The sequence below is a fragment of the Molossus molossus genome, unplaced genomic scaffold (genome assembly GCF_014108415.1).
Source record: "Molossus molossus isolate mMolMol1 unplaced genomic scaffold, mMolMol1.p scaffold_m16_p_4, whole genome shotgun sequence".
NCBI classification, from domain to species: Eukaryota; Metazoa; Chordata; class Mammalia; order Chiroptera; family Molossidae; genus Molossus; species Molossus molossus.
Genome location: NW_023425377.1, coordinates 67,797,728 through 67,820,296, shown reverse-complemented (window position 1 = coordinate 67,820,296; position 22,569 = coordinate 67,797,728). Strand labels below are relative to the sequence as shown.

Below are 22,569 nucleotides of genomic sequence, written 5' to 3'. Positions count from 1 at the left end.
TGGAGGGGTCTTTGTGCAGCTCTGACTGTTGTTCTGAAATAAATACCACATGCGAGTGAGGGTGGGGAGGCAGGCCGATGTGAGAGGGTCACAAAAAGGAATCAGACCGTAGCTGGAGAGTCCTGGCAGGAGAGCAGGTCTGGGCATGCGGTTCAGCGGGTGGCAGAGCTGGGCAACCCCTGGGGTGTGGAGGGGGATGGTCCTCTAGGCGGGGTGCTGGAGGACCTGGGGTTCAGAGCGTGAGGCCTTGACAGCAGTAAGATCCAGGTGCAACTGCCCGAGACTAGACATTCAGGCACGCCTGGGGCGAGACTGGGCGGAGTGTGGGGACTGTGACAGTCCTGGTACAGCTCTGGATCTGGGGAGGCTCTCAGTGGCCCAGGCTCCCCAAAGGGAGGCCAGGGCTTTGCATTCGGGAGAAAGGTGGCCAGTTTCATTTCAAAGTTGCTGGTGAGGGAATGATGTGATCCTTGAGGTGTCCAGAGTTGTGTCCTCTCGGAAATAGCCCATAGACCATGAATTCTTTCCAAAAACATCCTCCTTCCCAGGGCAGAATGTCTGGCTGAAGGAGCTGCTCTGGGCCACAGAAAGGGGACACTCAGCCCCAGAATGGAGACTGGGGTGCCTAGAGCTCCAGCTGCAGCTGAAGAGTTGGGGGGTGGCGATGGGCCTCCAGCCACCTCCACCCTCCATGGGAGGGAAGGGCTGGTCCCCCAGGAGGTCAGTCATCCATCAGGGCTGGTCAGGTCTCTGTGGTTTGGTTTACAGGGTTCATGCGGAGCCGGGGGTCACCTGGGGCAGGGTCCACCAGCCCAGCAGGCAATCAGGGAGCTCTGCAGTCAGCGGCCTCCTTCTCGTGGAGCAGACAGGAACAGGAAGCAGCCAGAGCCAGTTCTGCTCTGAGCACTAGGAAGAGAAGCCACTCTGACTGATGGGAAAGAAGGAGACAGACGCTGTGGCTGCCAGGTCTTGGGCCCTGTGCTCTCCCTGGCCCTGCCCCCACGTGCTCAGCCCAGCTGCCGTGCCCCTGAGACAGCAGAGCCCCTCATGCCCCCGCCCACCCCTACTGGGCCACAAAGAGCTGAGCAGCCTACGTGGAACCACTAACCAAACTGAAAACTATCTGAGGACCTCAACTCAGCTGTGAAAAAGGAAGAACTATTGATACACAAAACCACAGGATGGATCAACAGGGAACTCTGCTGAGTGAGAAATCCAATCTCCAAAGGTTGCATACTCTACAGTTCTATTTACATAGCATTCCTGAAATACAAAATTGCAGAGGGAGAACCAATGAGCGGTTGGGGGCGGGGGCTATAAAACGGCAGCAACAGGGATCCTTGAGTTGTCGAGCTGTTTGTTCTGTGTCTTGAATGGGTCCTGGTTACACTAATCTACACCTGCTGAAAACTTGCCAGACTCAATTGCAAATGAGCGCATGTGAAAGTGGTGACATAGGTTTAAGATGGTGGACTGGCCCTGGCTGGGTGGCTCGGTTGGTTGGAGTGGTGTTCATACACCAAAAGGTTGCAGGTTTGATTCCCGGTCAGGGCACATACCCTAACTGGGGTGGATGCAAGAGGCAACTGATCGATGTTTCTCTCCCTCTCCCTTCCTCTCTCTCTAAAAATCAATAAAAACATTAACAAAAATCCCCCCTCCAAAACAAAAACAAAAGCAGACACCTCCGAAGGCACTGGAGAGAGCTGGCAGATGCCAAAGGGGCAGCACCACTTGGGAGAGTTGAAAGCTGTACAGATGACAGAGCAGCAGGAAGGACCAGTGAGGACAAAAACGGAGACTCGTGACTTCAAGGGTGGTACGTTTGGGGTAATGTGGTACAATATTCATCCCCAGTAGACCAGAAAGTTTAAGGATATATACTATAGTCCCCAGAGCTACCACTAACAAAATTGGGCTAAAAGGACACTAGCTAAATTTTAAAAAATTCTAAAAAAATACTCAATTAATCCAAAAGAGAGCATGAAGGGAGGAACAGATGGGACAAGACAAAAATACTCCAACAGTAGCCTTAACCCAGCTTTACCAATAATTCTAGTAAACACATGTGGAATGATGTACCCTGAAGCTCTGGGACTTCGGTGGGTGCTGATGGAAAAGCATTCTGGCTGGGTTTGCTGAATTGGGGTTAGAAGCAGCTGGTATGGGGTGGCTAAGACCCTCTTCAAGGAAGTCAGGGCTCAGAGGACACAGCCTGAGGCCTAATGGTGCAGCCAGCCCCAAGGACCTGACACATAACGGAGCTGATAGATCAACCTGTTGCTATAACTTCTTGAATTGAGTTTGTTGTAACTTACACTCAAAAGATAGGCCTCCTCCAGGAAGTCTGCTCAGAAGCCCCCTCCCAGCCTCACCCGGTAGGGTTCTCTGACCACTTCCATTGGAGTGACAAAGTCTCTCTCCCTGACCAAACTCCACTCAGGCTCCTCTGTGCTCTTTTTCAACTAAGTCTCCAGTTTTGGACTGCTGTGTTCCTTTCGTACTGTCCCATTGCAAGAATCCACTAAGTCAGTTTAGCCAGAATCCCCACCTTCCATATTTGATCGCCCTTATACCTATCAGGTTCCTCCCCCACCCCCTTCAACCCCCCAGGGGATAATGTCTGATCACCCAGCCTGCCTTCAGCAAGAGTCCTGTCCGGTTGGTTTAGCCAGAGTCCCCCTTACCCCTGATGTTTCCTTTTAGTAATTTTCCATCCACTGCCCCGCCCCTGCACCCACCGGCTACAAATCCCCACTTCTTCTTGTATTCGGAGTTGGGTCCAATCTCTCCCCACTGCAAGACTCCCTCTACCTATCTCAATAACCCCCTGAACAGAGCATTCCTGTGTCATGAACATTTTCTTGAACAGTGGTCCTGAGCCCAGTGGGTCCCAGGGACAGGTCTGTCCTGGGGTCTAGCCATACCCTGCGCAGACAGGCTGTTCTCTGATGTGTGTTGGATGAATGTGGGTGGGGGAGATGGGATCCCCCACCTTGTCACTCCTACTCTCTGCCTGGCTAGTGGAGAAGGGTGGGGACAGACTCAGCTCTCACCTGTCCTCCGCCTCCCCCTCCAAGTCCATGGCCTCATGGCTGACTGACAGGTGCCCAGGGTCCAGGGGGACTGGGTCATAGTTGTAATTATAAGCAGAGGCTGGGGTTGGCTGCTCTGGAAAGAAGGGGGACTTAGTAGGTAAAGGTTGCTGGAGACAGCCCAGAGGAACCCAGGAGAGGATATGTACATCCTAGAGCAACAGACAGGAGATAAGAGGTCCTGAGAGAGGGGAAGAGTCGCAGAGGTCAGAGATGGGGAGATGCAGAGAGGCTCAAAGTTGGTGTGGGGGTGGGAGGAGACTTAGCAAGACAGGCAAGGAGATGCCAAGAGACCCAGAGGGAGGATAGGAAGTCAAAGGAACAGAGAAATGGAGACTGGGGGCGAGATGGGGCCACAAATAAGGGGGAAAGCTGAAGGGAGTGGCGACAGACAGAGGGAACCTGGTTCAGCAAGGGGAAGAGGCACAGACCCATGCGGTGGGGGAAGGGTGGGAGGCGAAGGACACAGCTGGGAGCAGCAAAATGGAGGGAGAGAGTAAAAAATAAGTGGGAGGAGAGATGTGTGCGTTTTGGTGGGGGGTTGAGAGACACCTCCCCCCCCCCACACACACACACACACAAGCAGGAACCAGGAGTTGGGAAAGGGAGGCCCTTGCCAAGGCACGTGGAAGAAGGTGACCAGGAGGGGAGGGCAGAGAATAGGAGGGGGTGATGCAGGACAGGGCGGCTGAGGTGATGGGGAGAAGGGGAGGTGCTGGGCTGGAGGGGATGGAGCGGAGAGTGTGATAGGGAAGATGAGGTAGGCACACCAAGGCGAGGGAGGTTCCCGAGGCCGGGCGCCTGTGGGTCCTCACCAAGGGAGCAGCGGCCAGGGGGCGCGGGCTCCAACCTCACGCCGCCGTGGCAAGCGGCCTCCTGCAGGTGGCAAGCACTGGTGTAGACCACGCCGTCGGAGCCGCACACCGGGTCCCCACGGGCGCCACAGTCTCGGGCGCAGTCGCAGCGTGTGACTGCTGCCCCTTCCTCCGGGTCAGCCGCAGGGCCCCGCTCGCCAGGGGACCAGCCTGGGGAGCGAGACAAAGTCGGCAAAGCCCAGGGGACCCCACTCCCCACCTGGCCTGCGTCTCCCACCATGCCTGGATCGGGACAGGTCCCTGGGGGCCCCGGAACTTCGCTGCCCAAGTGTGGGGTTTGTTGCGCTACCGTGACTGGGAGGCTCTGAGCCTTGACATGGTGTAATTTGTTTCACGTATTTGCATAATACTAAAATAAATTTTTAATTTAAAAAAGTTTAAATTAAAAGCATTTCAAGAAGTTTGGAAAAGTCCCCGGGGACGCCCCCCCTCCCCCCGACCTTTATTGCGGCTACTCTGAGCTCAGGGGGAGCACCCGCTGTCCCCACCCCCTCAGGATTGGGGGGAGGGAAAGGCAGGGGCTCTCCTCGGAGCCGGGGTCTCAGACAGCCCGCCCGCACTCAGGCCTGCGGCTCAGCCCCACGCCCTCAGCACAAAACGCGCACCTTTGACCACGCCAGGTCCTGCCGTACAACGCTGACCCCTTCGCCGCCCGGCCAGCCCCCTTCCCCGCTCTGATCTCAGCCCCAAGCAGACTGTCCCCTCCGCACTCACCAGGGCCTTGGGCCGCGGAGCGCTCGACTTCGTTGCACGCGGGGCCTGCGCACAGCTCCCGGGCAAGCGGGCTGCGTGCGCTGACATTGTAGAAGCGCGTGGCCTCGAAGGCTGCGGGGCGAGGGGGACCGGTGACCATGTAATAGGGGCAGGGTGAGGGGCCGAGCTGGGGTGCGGGAGGGTGGCGCGGGCCTACCAGGCTCATAGTAGTCGTACACTGAGATGGGCAGCGCAGACGTCCTGCCCACCACGTGCTCGCGGAGCGCCCGGAACTGCACACAAGTCAGGCACCGGCCAGAAATCTGCAGGGCAGCAGACGCTGTCTGAGCTGGGTCCACTAGGCCAGGGCTCTTTGGTGCCCCAAAACTTTGGTGGGCCCAGACTTGCTGATTTTGGGGTACCCGGGGGGGGGTGAAACACGGAAACCTGCTCCCATTTCAGTTCTGTGGGCCCTTTTGTCCCATCTGGAAATAAGTGTCAGCTGGCCTTTCAAGCCCCCTAGTCCTGTAGCCGGGTCCCTCCTTCACTCTGTGTGTGACATTTAGTTCATTCACAATGTTGTGTAACCATCACCTCTATGTAGTTCCAGAACATTCTAAAGGACACCCTGTCCCCATTAGCAGTCATTCCCCATCCCCCCCTTCCCTCTCCCCCTCCCCATCCCCTGGCAACCACTAATCTTTCTGTCTGTATGGATTTGCCAGTTCTGGACATTTCATATAAATGGGATCACATACTATGTGGTCTTTTGTGTCTGACCTCTCTCAGCACCTTTTTGAGGTTCATTCACGTTGTAGTGTATGTCGGTGCTTCACTCCTTTTCATGGCTGAGTAATATTCCACCCCCTTCCCAATGTTTTCCACCAAAACCAGCTGGCTGGGGCACACCGCCATCAGTCACACCCGCTATGCCTGAGTTTACTCTCCTAGTGTCTTTTTCGTGGCATGAGATATTTGGAGGAACCACACTGGGCAATGATGCTGTTCCCTCACCAGTGTGGGTGCTGAGGAGGCCTCTGCCCACCGCCCTGGCTGGCAGTACCTCATCAAAGTAGAAGAAAACTCTGTGTCCAGCCACCTCGTACCTCTTCAGTGCCATATGCTGGTCAAGGAGCAGCTGGTGAGGAAGCCAGAGGTCAGGGTTCCCCCAGCCCCTCTGCCTGCAATGCTTCTTCCTCCCCAATCTCTTTGGGATTCACACTGCTCAATGGTAGGTAGGCCTGGGGAAGCCAAGGCCCCAGAGGCTGTGGGGGTTTGCCCACTGTCATCAACAAGTCCCCATGGGCAGGGTCCAGGGGATGACAATCAGCACTCCCCAGGCCCTGCCAGCTCCCCAGCCCAGAAAAGGGCACAAGGCTGCCCTTGTCCCTAGGGTCACCTCCCCTCCTCTTCCTGCGGCCTCCTCTAATCCAGTTATAGCCCCAGGTTAGGCCTCCCTGTGGTCCCCCAGGGTCTCAGGCTGAGCCCTGTCACCAGCTCCTGCCTCTCCTGTACCATTCAACACCCCTCCTCCCCCAGGGACCTCTTTAGTTTTTGACACAAAACCTCACTCCTGCCCCAGAGTCTCTGTGCTGCTCTCCTCCTTCGCCTGGTTCTCCTTCCAGCCCCCTTGACCACCCCCGCTTCACACTGTAGGCCTCCTTGGGCCCAGGCAAGACAGCTCCCTACTTTGTGCACCTCCTCCCTCCCCCACAAAAGGGGACATGAAATTGGTCTCTCTTAAAGCAAGTCTTCTGAAGCCCTCCACTGCCTGGATGGCCCAGCGAGAGATTCATCTGATGGGAGAGCCCCGCCCCCTCCCCCTCCCCCCCCAGCCCCTCCGCAGGCAGCCAGCCCAAAGCAGCAACTTTGCAAAGACAGGGAAAAAGAACACCAAACAACCCCCAACCACCCTATTTTAGAAAGTGCTGAGAATTTGCAATCTGGGTAGGACCACCAACTAGAGACCCTGCCTGGCCTCTGCCTGCCAGCCGCTGCCTTACCTGCTCCAGGCTCTCCATGTCCGCCCGGAAACCCGACAGCAAGGGCACCTCCAGGACAGCCATGTTGGAGGACCCTGCATGCAGCCACCTTCCGATAAGAGAAGAACAGGCCTCAAATTCAAACCCCACGACTGGAATTCACGGCCTCCTCTGCCCCACCCCCCATGGCTGACATCCTGCCCTGGGCCTGACTGGCAGGCCATCTGTACACACAGTTTGCTGGGTCACCAGCAAGCCCATTTCACAGCTGAGACACTGAGGCCATAAGAAGAGGGCCTTGCTGAGGGTTCTATGGATTCTGGGCTGTGTTTGTCCTGAATGCCATACTGTGCCCCAGCATTGGAGGCCAGGTGACGAGGAAAACCCAGTCACTCCCCAATGCCAGACCTCAGTTTCCCCATCTTAGACTTGAGGTATGGTAATTGGCTCTGGGACCTGCTATGTGCCAGGCCCCCCTTGTGCTGGGTGTTGGTGATGGGAGGGAGGTTGACATTCAAAGAGAAACCTGCAGACTGTGGGTCCAAGGGGACAGGGTGGCCACAGCCCCTGGGATGGTCAGGGGAGGCTTCCTGAGGGTTGAGGCCTGAGCAAGCCCATACCCAGATGGCACACACAGTGGATTCTTTCTAATACCAGCAGGCTGAGGGCCAAGGTCAAGGCAGGTGTTTGGAAGGGCTGTGGTCATCATGGCAACCACAACAGCCAGTGTGACATTAAGCTTTTTGATTGTGATGTAAGAGGCTGACATTAAGCTTTTGATTGTGGGGGCATCTATTTCAGAGACATTTGCCAGCTGTATGGCAGCTGCTAGATACACAACTAGGAAAGAAACCAACTGCTCCCACCCAAAAAGGTCCCCTTCTCAAAAGCTCTGGGTGATCCAGATAACTGACTGCTTGAGTGACCCCAATTCTCCCTTCTTGCACCCTAATTCCCACTCTTAAATTTATATTAAAAAAATTTTTTTTCTTTGTTGATTTTTAAAGAGAAAGGAAGGAAGAGGGAGAGAGAGACAGAAACATGAATTAGAGAGAACATCGATAGACTGCAGCCTGGGTATATGCCCTAACCAGCGATCTCTTGGTACATGGCGATCTCTTGGTACATGGGTCTGGGATGAACCACAACCGAGGTACATGCCCCTGACCAGAATCGAACCCACAACTCATTGGTCCGTGGGCCGACGCTCTAACCGCTGAGCCAAACCAGCCAGGGTACCACTCCTAAATTTTAAATTCACCAATAAAGAGTGAACCCACAAAACCCTAGAAACTCCACCCTCAGACCCCAACAAAGGTGGAGCCGCAGGTTCGTGCTTTCTTTCTCTCTACCCAAAATTCTCCGGTGTGGCCCTTGGCACGCTGTGTACCTTCCAGAACCTGTGAGCAATGAACCTTGTTTTATGTTCCCTGAGGTGCACCTTGCAATCACAGAGAGAACCACAGGGCCGGTGTAACCACAGCATTGGCACCTGTCAGAGGGAAAGTTTATGAGGCTGGCAGTAAGTGGATGGGGGCCCGGGTGAGCATCCCAGGTGTTTGTAGCCAATACCATCACTATCAATAGTCTGGAACTGACACAAGCACAGGGCAGATGGCCTTACCTGGTGCACACCTCCAGGGTCACCTGGTACTCCTGGTGATGCAGGTCAGCTGCTGGGTCGTCATCATTGGCTGAGGAGGCTGGTGCTGGGTGCCGGGGCCGATCCGCCTCGGGCTCCTGGAGACTCACGAACAGCTGGAAGGATGGCTTGGCCACTGGGTCTGGCACATTGTAGGTGACGTCAATCTGAGGTGTGTGGGAGGACCGAGTCTTAGGGGCTCCAGGAGTGTGAGTTGGGGAAGGCAAGACAGGGGCAGGTGGAAGCCAGCCAGAATGACGGTGACAGTGACATCAACAACAGTTCCAGGGACCACTGTTATTCCATTTAGCCTTGAAATGGCCAAAGCTGTTTAGATAGACCATCATCCCATTTTTACACATCTCAAGCCCAGGTCTGTTTGCCTCCAGGACTCTCTCCTACCCACCGTGCCATCTGGGCTCCCATTTTAGAGATGGGAAGGCTGAGGCTGCAAAGGTCTCCAGGCAGACTTGCCCTCTCATCACTCTCCAGAGCCCATGAGGCCGTCCTGCCTCGGCCGAGTTCAGCTAAACCTCAGTACCTGGTGACAGAGGGGCTATAAGGAGGGCCAGGAGGAAGCCAGTCAAATGGATCTTCCTGGAGGGACCCCACACCCAAGGGGACACGTGGTCACCTGCACTGGGTCCTGTCTTGGGCAGGGTGGGCTGCATATGGGGTGCTGACAGTCTGTCCTGGGGTCTCTCAAGCACACATATCCACCCGCATGCTGAGCGCAGAGCCCCCGCCCACCCCAGCCCTCCCCGGGTCCCAGGTTCCAGATGTCACTGGGAGCTCCAGCTCTCCCTGCAGCCTCACCTGCATCAGGCAGCAGCCTTCACCCTTGGCACTCACAAATAGCCCTGTGGGGAGGCTGGGGATCTGGGGAGAGAAGACACCATGATCCCCCCGCAGACACACATGGGCGAGCAGGCAGCTGCCCCCGCCCCCCAGCCCTGGTAACACTCACCACTGCTGTGTGCAGAACCTTCTGGTTGGCCCTGTGCAGCTCGAAGGTCTCCTGATAGTCCAGGTTGGTGGAGGCCAGTGAAACAGTGAGGTTGACGCCGCCAGCATAGGACAAGATGGCATACTCTGCCAAGGCCTGCAGAGCCACACAGGTGTCCTGGGGACAGAAGGGGAGGCTGCCCTCAGTGCCAGGACCAGGTTGGCCAGTAGTCCCTCCGTGCCCCCTTCCCAGGAGGTCTGGCTCAAATCAAGGGCTCCATGGACCCTCTCTGGAGGCCAGGGACCCACACGCTGGATCTGACGCAGGCACCCATGGAGCTGGGGCCCCAGACAGCAGGCAGACATCTCCAAGGAGACTGGTCCCTGGTCTCAGAGCCAAGTACATTTGTCCCTCAGGCCTTCTCTTGGGCTCCAAGTCCCTAGGAGCTGCAGGCAAGGAGCCTTCCTGGGATGTGAAGCTTCCTGGCCAGCTCTGAGCCCTGAGCCTGGACAGAGTGACCCTGCCTAGACCTGAGCCCCGCCCTCTGGCCCTGCCCCCTTGCCTGCGTGGAGGAGAAGCCCCCGAGTGCGTTCCGCTGCTGGGACAGCCACTTCACCACGGGCAGGGCAGAGGCCATGTCACCCAGGAGGGTGTAGGTCAGCAAGGCATAGGCTGTCATTTCCACTTCCGCTGAGACCACTGCAACAGAAGAGGTGGCTGAGGCCCTTTTGACACCAGAACCCAAAACCCAGTGCCAAAGGCAGGCAGTGGGGGAGGGGCTGGCAGTACCTGCCTGTGAGACCCCGTCACTGAAGCTCAGGATGGTGTCCTTGTCCCTGTCCTGGGAACCCGTTAGGCTCCAGTGGGTGACACCATCTGCAAGACCAGGACAGGTTGAGGGGCCACACCCCATTATGTTCAGCCTGGCAGCCCATGGTGTGCATGGGAGCACATGGTCTCAAGAAGACACCCAAAGACTGGATCCCAGGGGGAGGAGGGTGCCAGGTGGAGATGGCTGAGACAGGAAGGGCCTTGGCTGTCTCAGATCTGCAACCATGTGACACACCCAGTCCTTCCTATACCCCTGGCAGACATCACTAATCAATGACTGCCTTCTTGCACCCTTAGCAGACATCACTAATCAAAGGCCTCCCTCCTGGCGAAGCCCTGATGTGTCCCCACTCAGCACCCATGAAGTCACTCCCCACTTGCAAAGGCTCATGTGAGCTGTAAAAGACCCTCAAACAAAGAGAACCAGCCACCCCCACTCCCCACCTTGAGCATTTAGTCACAAATAGACACCAACATCCAGCTGGTTGTTTTCAGAGTTTTGATTTGTAACCTTTTTCCCTTAAGTCATGAAAACAACTTTTCAGGTGATGTCTTAAGCAGGAAAGCTGGAATGGAAGCCCAGCCCCAGTGCAGCTGCTGGGAATGTGGGGAAGTGGGAGGGGGTGGGGGGCGGGGAACTCAGTGTGGGGGCACTCGGGGCACTCACAGCTCAGTGACTGCTGATCCCTGAACACAACAGATAGTCATTTTGTAGTTGGGGAGACTGACACCCTGGAGACAGAAAGGCTGCCTGAAGCTCACCCACTGATGAGGACAGGGTGAGGACCAGTAGCAGCCTTCCCTCCCTCCCAGCACCCTGCCAGGGATGATTTAAGGAAGCCTGGGGGATCCTCTGCTGGGGATCCCTGAGCAGTGTCCTCCCTGGGTGGGTGGGTGTTCAGTGTTCCCTATTTCATGAGGGAAGAAAGTGATGCTCAGCTCAAACCACATCATCAAATGAAGCCACAAGGAGATGCAGTAATGAGTGAATAACAGAGTAAACAAAATAAAGTGAGCAAAAGATTCCTCCTTACTCCATGCATGTGTTCATGAACTCTTTCCTGGTGCCATAGTCGGTGGGCCCCACACTGTGGCCACCGGCGTGGCAGGTAGGGGACACCTACCCTGCGTGATGGCCAGGTTGCGGAGCTTCCGCAGGGCCATGGGGGCTGCTGGGCTGCGGAGCAGGGTCAGCGCGTAGGCAGTCAGGGCACTGATGTACGGGTCCGAGGCCAGGGCTACGCTAGACTCCAGGAAGTGCTGCGCTCTGGCAATGGCAGCCTTCTCCTCCTGGGGGGGGGGGTGTGTGAAAAGTGGAGTCCTGGGAGGCCACTCTGCCCCCGACCCACCCACCACTCCCACCTGCAGGTTCCCACACCCCGGGAGAGAATGCTGGAGGCTTACAGCCCCTCGTTTTGCATCCTTCTGGGGCTCCCATTGGCTGCAGCCCGTTTTCAAAATCCCGTCCCCTTTCTTTTATGCTGGTGCCAGCTTTTCCCAAATGAAGTCTGAGCACAGTGGATCACCCCAGAGAAGCTCTGGGGAAAACAGGCAGGGCCCTGGCCACCCAACCGAACCCCACTTCATCACCAAGCTGGCTTCTAAGACCCACTGCTCAGGTTTTTCTCAGCTTCAAGTCTTCGAATCAATTGTTGCCTCCTCCAGAAAGTCCACCAGTCCTGATAACACTCACCACCCCCACCCCCGCCACGTGAGCTGCTGGAAGACAGAAACCCAGGTTACTGTCTAGTGACGGGCCAGGTTCAGGGAAACTGCCCAACAATAATGGTTAAATGGAAAAATGAGTGGCTAGAAGCATTCATGAATTCAGCAAAGAGCAGTGGTGCTCCTGCGGGCGCCGGTGAAGCCAAGGAGTTCAGGTGACCCTGCTGTGGTGTTGTGAAGCCCGCAGAAAGCAGGCTCCGCCACAGCTTTCCACCTTTCCACCAGGACACAGCATGGCAACCGCTGCAAAGGTGTAATGGCAGGATGTGCCATGTGCCTCCTGGAGCATGTGCCAGGGATGCCACAGCAGGGGAACTGAACCCCAGGCCCGGCCCCTACATGGCCAGCAGGGGCATCCGCTGGCTCATTCCTCCGGCCTGAGCTCTCAGGCCCCATGTGCTCACCTCCGAGGCCACATCCGTCTCCAGAAGTGCAGCCACCACGTAGGCCGTCAGCGGGACTGTGCCATGGATCCCACCCTGTAAGAGGTTTCTCGGGGTTCACCCTGAGCCAGAGGGGACAGCCCCCACCTCAAGGGCCCCAGGCAGCACCAGGAAGGGCAGAGCCAAAGCCCCGAAAGGAGGCCCAGGGGGCCGCTCACCTGGATGTCCTTGTTCAGAATCCTGCCTATGGCTGGAAAGGAGCCGTCCACCTGCTGCTGCCGAACGAGCCAGCCCTTGGTGGCTGCCAGCTCCTGTGGGTCGATGAAGATGAAGCTTCGCGCCTGGGCAAAGGACTTCAGGACAAAGGCGGTGAGCCTGAAACAGGACCAGGAGGGGCTGGGGGTTGCAGAACAGGGTCACCTGCCATGTACCCCCTGAGGGACTGTGGCACACTCCCCGAATCACCCTGAGCCTCCACTTCCTCATCTGTTAGACGGGGGTGGGGGTGGGAGTGGGGGATGGGGAGGTGGGGGGGGTGGGGGGTCCAGTCGCCCTTCCAGGGTTGTTGAGAGCACTCAGTGCAGGCATCAGCTGGCCCAGTGATGGAGCCCAGCCTCCTCGCCGGGCCCTCCCGCCCCAGCAGCGCCTCGGTCTGCTCCTTGCCTGGCACTCAGCCTTTCTATAAACTGGTCCCTCCCCACCTTCCCCCGCCATGTGCAGGAGACCTTCCTTGTCGCTCCTCCACAAACTTTCCCCAAGAGATCCCCAGTGTCGCCAAGAGAACCCAGGTCTTGCTTGCTTGGAAACTGGCAGCCAGGTGCCTTGGACACTGGACAAGTAGTCAGCCATGGTTATGGACACTCCAGTCCCCAAGCCTGCTGATGGTTTAGGAACAGGCGCACAAGGCGATGCTGGGAGCAGCTACAGCCATTGTGCCACCACAAGGGAAGCAGCCGCCACGCTGAAGGGGTCCGCAAGGACCTAAGATAAAATCAGGGGCCCCAGTGCATTGTGGGGCTGTCGAAACGGCCAAGCTCAGAGTCTCCTCAGTGCTGAGGTGTAAACTGACACTCAGAATCGCCTTTCAGCCAGTTTCCTGTGGCTTGCAGGTGACACCATCCCACCAATGCGGTAGCTTCAGTGACTCCATCCAAGCCCTGGACACATCATGTATTCCCTCTCCCTTCTTCACAGCATGAGGTCCCACTTGTCTCTCCTCAGAGGAAGCCTCCCAGATACCCCCACTCTGGGATGGCTGTCTCTGGACCCTCCGTAACCCGGCCTCTGTTACTGTTGTCCATCCTTGGCTCCAGGCCACCCCGGCTCCATCTCCCAGGCCCGCCCTGCCCCATGGATCACCCTGCACGCAGCCACCAGAGGGAAACTCCAAACCCCGTGGGAGTGGCTGGGACATGGGGCGAAGAGGGAATTCAGTCACTCGTGTGCTGAGAGCCATGGGATTCCCACATGCTACGTGGTTCTCTTTACTTTTCCTTTTTTTTTTAATCCACTCCTCACTGGAGGACATTTTTCGTTTTGTTTTGTTTAGATAGAGTGGGAGGGAGAGAGAGGAAGAGAGAGAGAGAGAGAGAAACATCAACGTGAAAGGACATATCGAGTGGCTGCCACCCGCACGACCCAACCAGGTACTGCATGTACTGCAACCGAGGTACATGCCCTTAGCGGGAACCGAACCCGGTCTCTCTGGACCGCAGGCTGATGCTCTAACCGCTGAGCCAAACCGGCCAGGGCTTTACTTTTCCATTTTTAAAACACAAACAGGGATGCCCTGGTCGGTCTAGCCCAGCAGTGGAGTGTTAGCCCATGGACCAAAGAGTCGTGGGTTTGATTCTGGTCAAGGGCACATGACTTGGTCCCCGGCCCTGGTCAGGGTCATGTGGGAGGCAGCTGGTCGATGTGTGTGTATGTGTCTCTCTCCTACTCTCTCTAAAGATAAATAGCAAAAAATATCCTTGTGTGAGGATTTAAAATATAAAAATAAAACACAAACAGGGATAAACAAACTGATACTTTTCTATAATGGAACATATATAAATGAGCTATCAAACTGTGATATGATGTGGAGGAACATAAAACACATATTGCTAAGCAAAAACAACCAGCTTGTCTGATTTCAATCTATGACATCCTGGAAAAGACAAAACTATGGAGACAGTCAAAAGATCAGCAGCTGTCATGGTGGAGGGGAAGGAAGGATGAACAAGCAGAAGGCAGAGCACAGGGGACTTTTAGGGCGGTGGAAGTGCTCTGTATGACAATGTAAAAGCAACCCCTGGCCAGTTGCTCAGTGGTTAGAGCATCGGCTCACGGACAGGAGAGGCCTGGGTTCGGTTCCCACCAAGGGCACGTACCTCGGTTGCAGTTTGTTCCCGGCCCTGGTTGGGGTCATGCGGGTGGCAACCAGTCAATGTGTCTCTCTCATGTCCATGTTTCTCTCTCTCTCTTCCTCCCTCTCTCCCTCTCTCTCTCTATCTGAAGATGAATGCGAAAATGTCCTCGGGTGAGGATAAAAAAAAATAATAAATAAATAAATAAACAAAAAGATAGTGTAACAGCGGATACATGACATTGTACATTTGTCCAAACCCATAGAATGCACAAAGCCAAGAACAAACCAAAATGTGAACTATGAACTTTAGTTAACTATGATGTAGCAATATTGATCCGTCAATTATAAAACTGAGAACATGGCCAGGCACACAGCAGCACTCATGGAATGAACAAATGAACGAATGAATGAACACTGGATGCACAGGAAACCATCTGTAACGGATCTAGCTTCAAGACTAGATCCTTCCAGCCAAAAATTTAGGGAGAGGCACTAAGAGGTTGTCCACCCCGATAAATACCTGGCACCGTACTGAGCACACCCACATCCTTATCTCATTGCTTCTTGGATCCCGGTCCTGAGAGGGATGTATACTGAGGAAACAGGCTCAGAGAAGTTGGGCATCTGGTCTAAGGCCACACAGCTCACGAGAGACACAGTCTTGTTTTCCTAGCTCCAGGGTGGATGCTGCTGCCACTGCCTGTGTTTCGTGAACCTCATCCTAAAGGGAACTTTCATGGGGAGGCGGAGGGAGAACCTTCTGGTTGTCACCTCTCCATAACCACAGTGGAACCAGTCTTGCTCACACTGTGTGCGTGTCCACAGTGGGAAGGTGTATGAGTCACTATTTCTGACCAGCAGAGGCTCTGGGGGATGCTGGGACTTGGCCAGCTTTTGAAGAATGAGGCAATGGCTTTGGCCATCCAGGGGCAGGAGGGAGCCTCTGCTTTCCAGGGTGGTACTGTGGCCTTGCACCGTAGCTGTCAGCAAGGCGGGGCCCTGGGGCCAAAACTGGGACAATAGATAGACTGCTGGGAGGTCAGACAAGGGAGGTCACCAAGCTTGGGCTCTTCTGGAACCAAGTGAGCAACCCTGCCCCGCAGGGCTCAGCCAGGTGTGTCCTCACTCCCCTGGTCCAAGGCACTGCGGTTGTGCAGTGCACACTGTTGGCTCGGTCTCCACACCCAGAGCTGCTGCAGGTGCCGCCAGGTTGGTGCTTTGGGAGAAGGAGGTCCCTGCAGGCAGTTGGGGGTGCCCTACAGTCTCTGTAAGCCCCAAAGTGGCTGAGGCAAATCCACAATGATGCCATGAACTGAGATGGTCCGAGGATCCCAGGGAATAAGACCCAGGTGTGCCCAGCCCCCCACTGGCCTCTCCCTGCCTTGGTCACGCTAAAGTCAGAGGGAGCCACTTGTAAGGGAAACCGGGTGCTGGGCCACTCCTCCTGAATACCCTAACCCAGGCCTCTCCCAGCCCATCCCTTCCTGCTCGGGGTTATCCCCATTCTCAGGTCCAGAGGGCTCTGAGAAGGCCCAGTGTGCCCAGGACCTATTCCCAAGAGGCTGGAGAACAGGGGCTCGGTTCCCAGGGGCTGCAGCTACAGCAACAGCAGAGAGAGTAACAGGAACTGTCACCATACCCCACCGCACCCAGGGCCAGGCAGAGCCTTCTGTGATCATCCCTCTGAACCCTGGGACTGGGACCACGCTGTCTCCCTTTCCCAGGCAAATCCTCATCACCCTGGGGATCAAGCCCTGAGTCCTGGCCTTACTGTGCTGGACAGGAGGCCACAGCTGCCGCCTGAGGAGCCTCTGTGGCAGTGCTGGGAGTGGGAACTCACCACATGCTTCCCGACGCATCCCGGTCCCCGAACGCACTGTAGGAGCCATCCTGGTGTTTATAGGTCAGCTGCCGCTGGTAGCCTGTGGGATGGGCGGAGGTGACAGTGTCCTGCTGAATGGCCCAGCCTGGACTGGCCAACGTCCTAGCCGGGGGCACACAGACAATGCCACAGCTACATCTGGGATCCTTGAAACTGCCCCATGTCACATCAGGGGTGGGTGGCTAAAACCTCTGCTTTGTCGCTCTGTTTTCCTGACTCCACCCCTCTGTGACTCCTGGTCACAGAGCTGGCCCTCAGTCATGCCTGGTCGTCACCGAAAGGAACCATCTCGAGGCGCCCTCTATCCCCAAGGGTTGGGGCTGCTCCCCAATGGAGCCAGGGCTCTGGTGTGCTAGAATAGAAGGCACCAGGGAGCCACAGGGGACAGAGGGAGGCTGGGAAGTTAGGCAACTACTGGGGCCTCCGAGCTGGGCATCGTACTGTGAGGGCAGCAGTGGACATGGGCTGGGTGAGCCTCGAAAGTGATTACAAACTGAACATCTGAGACCCAGAAATCCCACTCCGGTGACATTCAGATGTCTTTACCTAGCCCAGGAATGGGGCAATTCTCAGCAGTACCATTCTGAAAGTCCTGGAGTGGAGACTGCTCAGTGCCCGTCAGCAGACACTGATCTGGTCCCTCCACAGGAACGGGAGGCGAGAGGACCACGGCCCGCCGGCGCGGAGGGGCACGGTGAGGCCGGGGCACCCTCCGCGCCCGGAGCGGAGCTAATCTGCGCTGCTGAGGGCAGGAAAGCACACACGCATCCAGCTCCAACGGGGCGTTTGGGATTTTTTTTTTTCTATTCTAAATGTTTTTTAGAATGTTATATTGCTCTTGTTGTAAAGGAAAAAAAATTACATTTTTAAAAGATGCTGTTCCTTTCCCCATGACTGATTACCAGCACTCAGAGTCCTAACAAGTGTGGACACCGGGCTCCTGCTGACAGTGACCAGATCTGGCCACCAAGAGTGGCCTCGTTCACCCACTTCCTTCCCTTCACCCCACCCACTGTGCCTGGCGTGTGGGCCGCCCTCGGCAGTCATGGCTGCCTTCCTCCCACACCCTCAACCTAGACAGTTCCCCCGGTACCTTGTACCAGGTAATCAGTGGTCTCCCTCTCCACCTCGGGGCTGAGCTGCCGGGTTTTCTGAAGATACTTCAGGACAAAGACGTTGGGCGCAAAGTGGATCATGTTTTGCTCTCCACAGCCAAAGGGCAGCCGCAGGAGGTTGCTGAGGTGGCTCAGCGTGGGCCCCATGACATCTCCTGGTGAGAAGGAAGAGAGGGCTGGGCTGGGGGTCGGCCTTGCCCAGTGTCCTGGCTATCTTAGGGACAGCTTTCCACAGAGGTGGGAGCCCACCTGTGTCCTAACACTGACCACCCCACCTCTGACTGCTAGTGCTGCCCCCTGAAACTGCACCCCCCATCCACTCAGCCCACCTGGTCTCCCAGCTCTGCACGCCTCCCTCTGTGTCTTTAGTTTTCACTCGGGTGCTCTTTCTCTAACTTTTCATTATGCTGAATGTTTTTTCCTTTCTGGCTTTTTAAACAGGTATATTCAAGGCTATAAATTTCCCTCTAAATATGACTTTGCTGCATCTCACAAGTGTCAATTTATTAATACAGCCATTGTATGCTAAATCATTCTAAATATTTTTTCAAACTTCTAATACAAAATGTGATTTTCTTCTTAACCATGAATATTTCGATTTTTTATTATTTTTTAAATTGACTTTAGAGAGAGAGGGGAACGGAGGGGGAGAGAGAGAGAGAAAGAAACACCGATTTGTTGTCCCACTGATTTATACATTCATTGGTTGATTGTTCTGTGTGCCCTGAGCAGGCATCAAACCCACAACCTTGGTGTATGGGGACAACGCTCTAACCAGAGCTACACAGCCAGACTGGGTAAGTGTGGACCTGCCTTCTCCGCCAGACAAGGAGCTCCTCAAGGGCAGGGTTGGGATCATCGCTGGGATTGCCCCCAGAGCCCAGCACGGAGAAGGCACTAGAAACCACTTGTCAGGTGAGTGGGTGTGTGGCTGGAGACCCCAGGGGCACAGGTTCCCAGCAAAGCCCAGTGTGAGACTGAGCCTGAAGCAGCCACCTTGCCCCCTCGGCTCTTGCCCCTGTCCTCCCGAGCCAAGCGGTGGAGCAGACACACCTATGATGGAAGCGGCCGCCCTCTCAGACCCAGGGATGGCGCTGTGTGGGACGCCCAGGGTGAAGGCCTCGCTGTAGCTTTCATCCACCTCCATCTTCCTCCAGATGCGGAACTCGCCCATGGAGCCCCAGCCAGTGGAGAAGCCAATGAACTGGACCTCTGGTGCCTTGGGGAGGGTCCAGGTCATGATGGCAGACTCACTGGATGGCTCTGAACCATAGCCAACCTGAAAAAAATGAGGCAGTGGCTACTGGAAGCCGGAAGGAAGCATGCAGTGGCGCTGACTACAGGACCAAGTTAAGAGAAACCAGACGCCACCCTGTCCATTAAACGGCCAACAGAGACATAAGCATGGCATCTACAGGTTCCAAAGTGACCAGGTTCCCTGGAACCTCTGGGCCTTTGCACATACTGTTCCCTCTGCCTGGAACATCCTTCGCTCTGGTTTGCCCTGTTTGGCTATGTCCCTCCTCTAGGAAGCTGTGTTAGTTGTTCCTTTTCTATGTCCCCTCTGCTTGGCTCAAAAAGTGGCCCTGGCCCCCATTTTACCTGTTCATATCCACTTTCTTTCTCCCTAACCGTCCACCACCCCAGGGGTTTCCTCTGCCGGAGTTCTTCCATGTTTTTATAAGCAACTCCAGGAAAACTGTCAGCAACTTGAGGCGGTGCCCCATGTTTGCCCTCCCTCTTCCCATCCCTCGTCAGAGACAGACACAGAACAGGAAGCAGCAGACGGCAGAGAACCATGTGGTTCCCATGCCCACCCAGGCCAGCCCAGCCGTACCTGGATGAGCCCCCTGTGCCAGCTGATCCAGAACGTTCTGAACTCATCCCAGGAGAGGATCTTGGCCGTGTGTGTGCTGACCACAGGCTCGCCCATCTTACTGGTGGAGATCCAGGACCTGGAGTTCTGGTGTCCCCCCAGGACTATCTCAATCATCTCCGCTGTGTCTTGGGGCCCGGGGGACAAGGCCACTCGGGCGTCGTTGTGGGCTCTCACCGCCAGGTCGAAATGAGTGAGGCGCTGTGGCCGCTGCACGTACTGGAACTCATACTTGTTGGGCGTAGAGATATGGACTCTCTCTGGAAGGAGGAGAGGAAGAGGGGGCATTGTGGGGCACCTGAAGGCACCTGCCTCCCTGTGTCTGTTCCTGGAGCTGAGAACTGGGGCAGCTGGGGGTGGGCCTCACTGTGGCTCAGCCGGCAGCTGCAGGAGGCACGGCTGCCAGCTTGGCGGCGGCTCTCCAACAGCACAGAAAAGACAAAATGCTCACAGGGATAAGTGGAGAGCCAGACCGTGCGTGGGAGTGAAGACCATATTGCCAAGATATTAATCTATGGATGTGATACATCCCAACAGAATCCCATAAGGGTCTTTGGAGAAACTGCAAAGCTGATTCTAGAATTTACATGGAAATGCAAAAGACTTAGAAGAAGCAAAACAACTTTGATAAGAAAGAATTGAGTTGGAGGCCTCACCCCAGCTGACACTGAGCCTTACTCTAAAGCTACAGGAATCATAACAGTGTAGTTTTCGTGTCAACATAGGCAAATACTCAGTGGAACGGAACAGGGAGTCCAGAAATGGACCCTCACATGTATGAACAACTGAGTTTCAACAAAGCTGAGAAGACAATTCCTCAGAGAAAGAAAAGTCTTTTCAAGGAATGGTGCTGGTGCCTGGCCAGTGTGGCTCACTGGTTAAGCATCGACCCAGGCACCAAGATGTCACCAGTTCGATTCCCGGTCAGGGCACATGCCCGATCCCCAGTGGGGGATATGCAGGAGGCAGCCAATCAATGTTCTCTCCCATCGATGTTTCTATCTCTCTCCCTCTCCCTCTAAAATCAATAAAAAATAAAAAAAAAGAAGAAAAAAGAACTAGTATTAAGAATACATATTCATGCCAAATATTTATGCCAAATGCCTTGGCAATGGGGAGGTCATTCACCCAAGGACTCCAGATATTCAGCTCTGCCTCTTGGCAAAGCCCCCGGTGACTGCCCGGTGCCCAGCCTGGCCCGAGCTCCAAGCTGGACAGTTTCTCGGGCAGGATCTGGACAGGGAAGGGACAGACTGCCCATAGGGAGCCCCGGCTTATATTCCACCCAGCATTTCCCCGACCCCACCAAGGCAGAAGTGTGGAGGCCTTTCTCTGGCCACTCCACTCCCTGGGCACTCTCTGTACCCATTTCCTATTCATAGACTATGTGCAGGTACAAGCTAATTTAAGAGGGGTGTGTCTAGGTAAACTCCAGATCCCACGCCTTCTGGAACTCACTTTAATTTCCCATGTCCTCCTCTGCTGCACCAGGGTTCTCGTTCTACCTCGTTCCCCTGATGTCACTCTAATACCTCCCTTCCTTGGACCCTGGGCCCCTTACTCCCAGGCCCTGAGGACAGCTCTACTCCTGACCACAGTCTCTTTTCTCGTTGGCGCCCACAGTTTGCAGTCATGTGCACTCACTTCCTGTGTGACAGATGCCCAGCCCTCACTCTGGCTATGGTTGTCTCCAGGAAGGACATCTCAGCTCTCTGCTGTTGGGTCCTCAGCCCCCAGGCAGGGTGGGTGTCCACTTAGCAGCTGGAGAGCTGCAACAGTGCAGGGGTAAGGGCCAAAGCCTGTGGTGGGGTGGGCCTGGGGACTCACCATTGGGACAGAAGAAAGCACTGTAGGTGTACGTGCGGGGGGCTCCTTCGGGCTGAAATGGAGAAATGAGGAAAACTAAGTGTTGGGAGGCAGTCAGCACAGGGCGTGGCTGACCTCCCACAGCAGTGGCACTGGCGCTGGACACTACAGGGTAATGCCAACTTCACAGGTACACAGAAGAGGACTGTGGCCACCTCCCAGGCCACAGTGGGGAAACTGAGGCTCCCTCCCCCTTCCCTGGGCTCCAGTCAAATGAACTCACCAACCACTCCTGGACTTGTCATGCTCCCCACACCCCCACCTGCCCTCCTGGTCACCCTCTTCCTCCGGGCTCCCAGCCTGACTTCCTCTCTGGGCAGGGAACGCTAGGACATGACCTAAGGTCCCATCTAGCACCAAGAAGGGGGTGCCTGGGTCTGCCAAGGACAGGTTCTCCATCCCACTGCCTGTCCCAAGCATCCCTTGTCTCCTGTCTCTGCCGCGCTCCGGCTTCGGCCCCTTCCACAGACATCCTCCAAGTAACAGAAAGCAGCTGGCTTGTTCTCTTAAAAGGAGGTGCCCAGAATTGAACCCACTATGCTTCTCAGAGTTAGTGTGACCAGCACAGCCCCGTGGAGCTCTCAACTTTCAGTACTTCTTTTATATCACCAAACCAGTAAGTTGGGGCTACACCACCCTGCTGTCCTAGAGAATCCCAGGCCGATTCACCGCCTCCTGCTCTGCACCACGGGGAGGGGCTGGATGCTGTGGTCTAATGACAAGGAAGCCCCCTCACCTGCCTCAAGCCCCAGAGGGACCCGTGAGGCCTGCCCGGGCCCTGGCTTGGGCAGGGGCCACATACTCAGGCCGGGTCAGAAACCCAGGGAATTCCATAGGGAACTGAGCCCTGACCAAGTGCCGGGGCTTACCTCCACAATCACGCAGCGCCTGAGGTGGTCCCTCCCAATGGGGACCCTTCTGTCAGCGTAATTCTCCTCTGTGTGTTTGACAGACTTCCCATCCCGGCAGCAGCTTGTTTCTCCGTAAGCTAGGACTTTAGCTGCAGAGATCAGCGTGCTCAGTGCTGCTCGCAGAGCAGGGGGCTGTCCTGCCCCCCTTGTACCAGGCATGCACGTGTGCACATGTATGAATGCACGTGTGCATGCATGTGTGAACGTTGCATGTTGTGTAACACACGTGTGTTACACTGGTTTGGTACCTTAAGAACCTGGCTCTAGCAGGTAAGGCCGCAGGCCCCACCCTCAGGGACCACCTCTTCTGTCTCCTGACCATTCCCTCTGGCCTGCTTCTCCAGCTCTGCCCCGTCTTTCAAGAGGGTCCTCATCTCACCTGCTGCCCCACCCACCC

General features: G+C 55.8%; 1 protein-coding gene across 1 annotated transcript in view; it reads right to left on the bottom strand.

Moving 5' to 3' along the window:
* Positions 1-906: 906 nt before the first annotated feature.
* Positions 907-22,569, bottom strand: part of CPAMD8 (C3 and PZP like alpha-2-macroglobulin domain containing 8) — a 67,066-nt gene continuing 45,403 nt past the window's right edge. Inside the window, exons 22-42 of the mRNA XM_036240652.1 lie at positions 22,131-22,261; positions 21,223-21,274; positions 19,357-19,655; positions 18,573-18,798; positions 17,498-17,674; positions 16,363-16,444; positions 12,391-12,547; positions 12,194-12,268; positions 11,189-11,354; positions 10,023-10,109; positions 9,796-9,932; positions 9,255-9,410; positions 9,104-9,166; positions 8,270-8,454; positions 6,667-6,754; positions 5,727-5,801; positions 4,881-4,986; positions 4,685-4,795; positions 3,911-4,120; positions 3,057-3,171; positions 907-928 (exon numbers count right to left, since the gene is read on the bottom strand). Of these exons, the coding sequence (XP_036096545.1) occupies positions 907-928; positions 3,057-3,171; positions 3,911-4,120; positions 4,685-4,795; positions 4,881-4,986; positions 5,727-5,801; positions 6,667-6,754; positions 8,270-8,454; positions 9,104-9,166; positions 9,255-9,410; positions 9,796-9,932; positions 10,023-10,109; positions 11,189-11,354; positions 12,194-12,268; positions 12,391-12,547; positions 16,363-16,444; positions 17,498-17,674; positions 18,573-18,798; positions 19,357-19,655; positions 21,223-21,274; positions 22,131-22,261 (2,720 nt within the window). The remainder of the gene's footprint in view (positions 929-3,056; positions 3,172-3,910; positions 4,121-4,684; positions 4,796-4,880; positions 4,987-5,726; positions 5,802-6,666; positions 6,755-8,269; positions 8,455-9,103; positions 9,167-9,254; positions 9,411-9,795; positions 9,933-10,022; positions 10,110-11,188; positions 11,355-12,193; positions 12,269-12,390; positions 12,548-16,362; positions 16,445-17,497; positions 17,675-18,572; positions 18,799-19,356; positions 19,656-21,222; positions 21,275-22,130; positions 22,262-22,569) is intronic.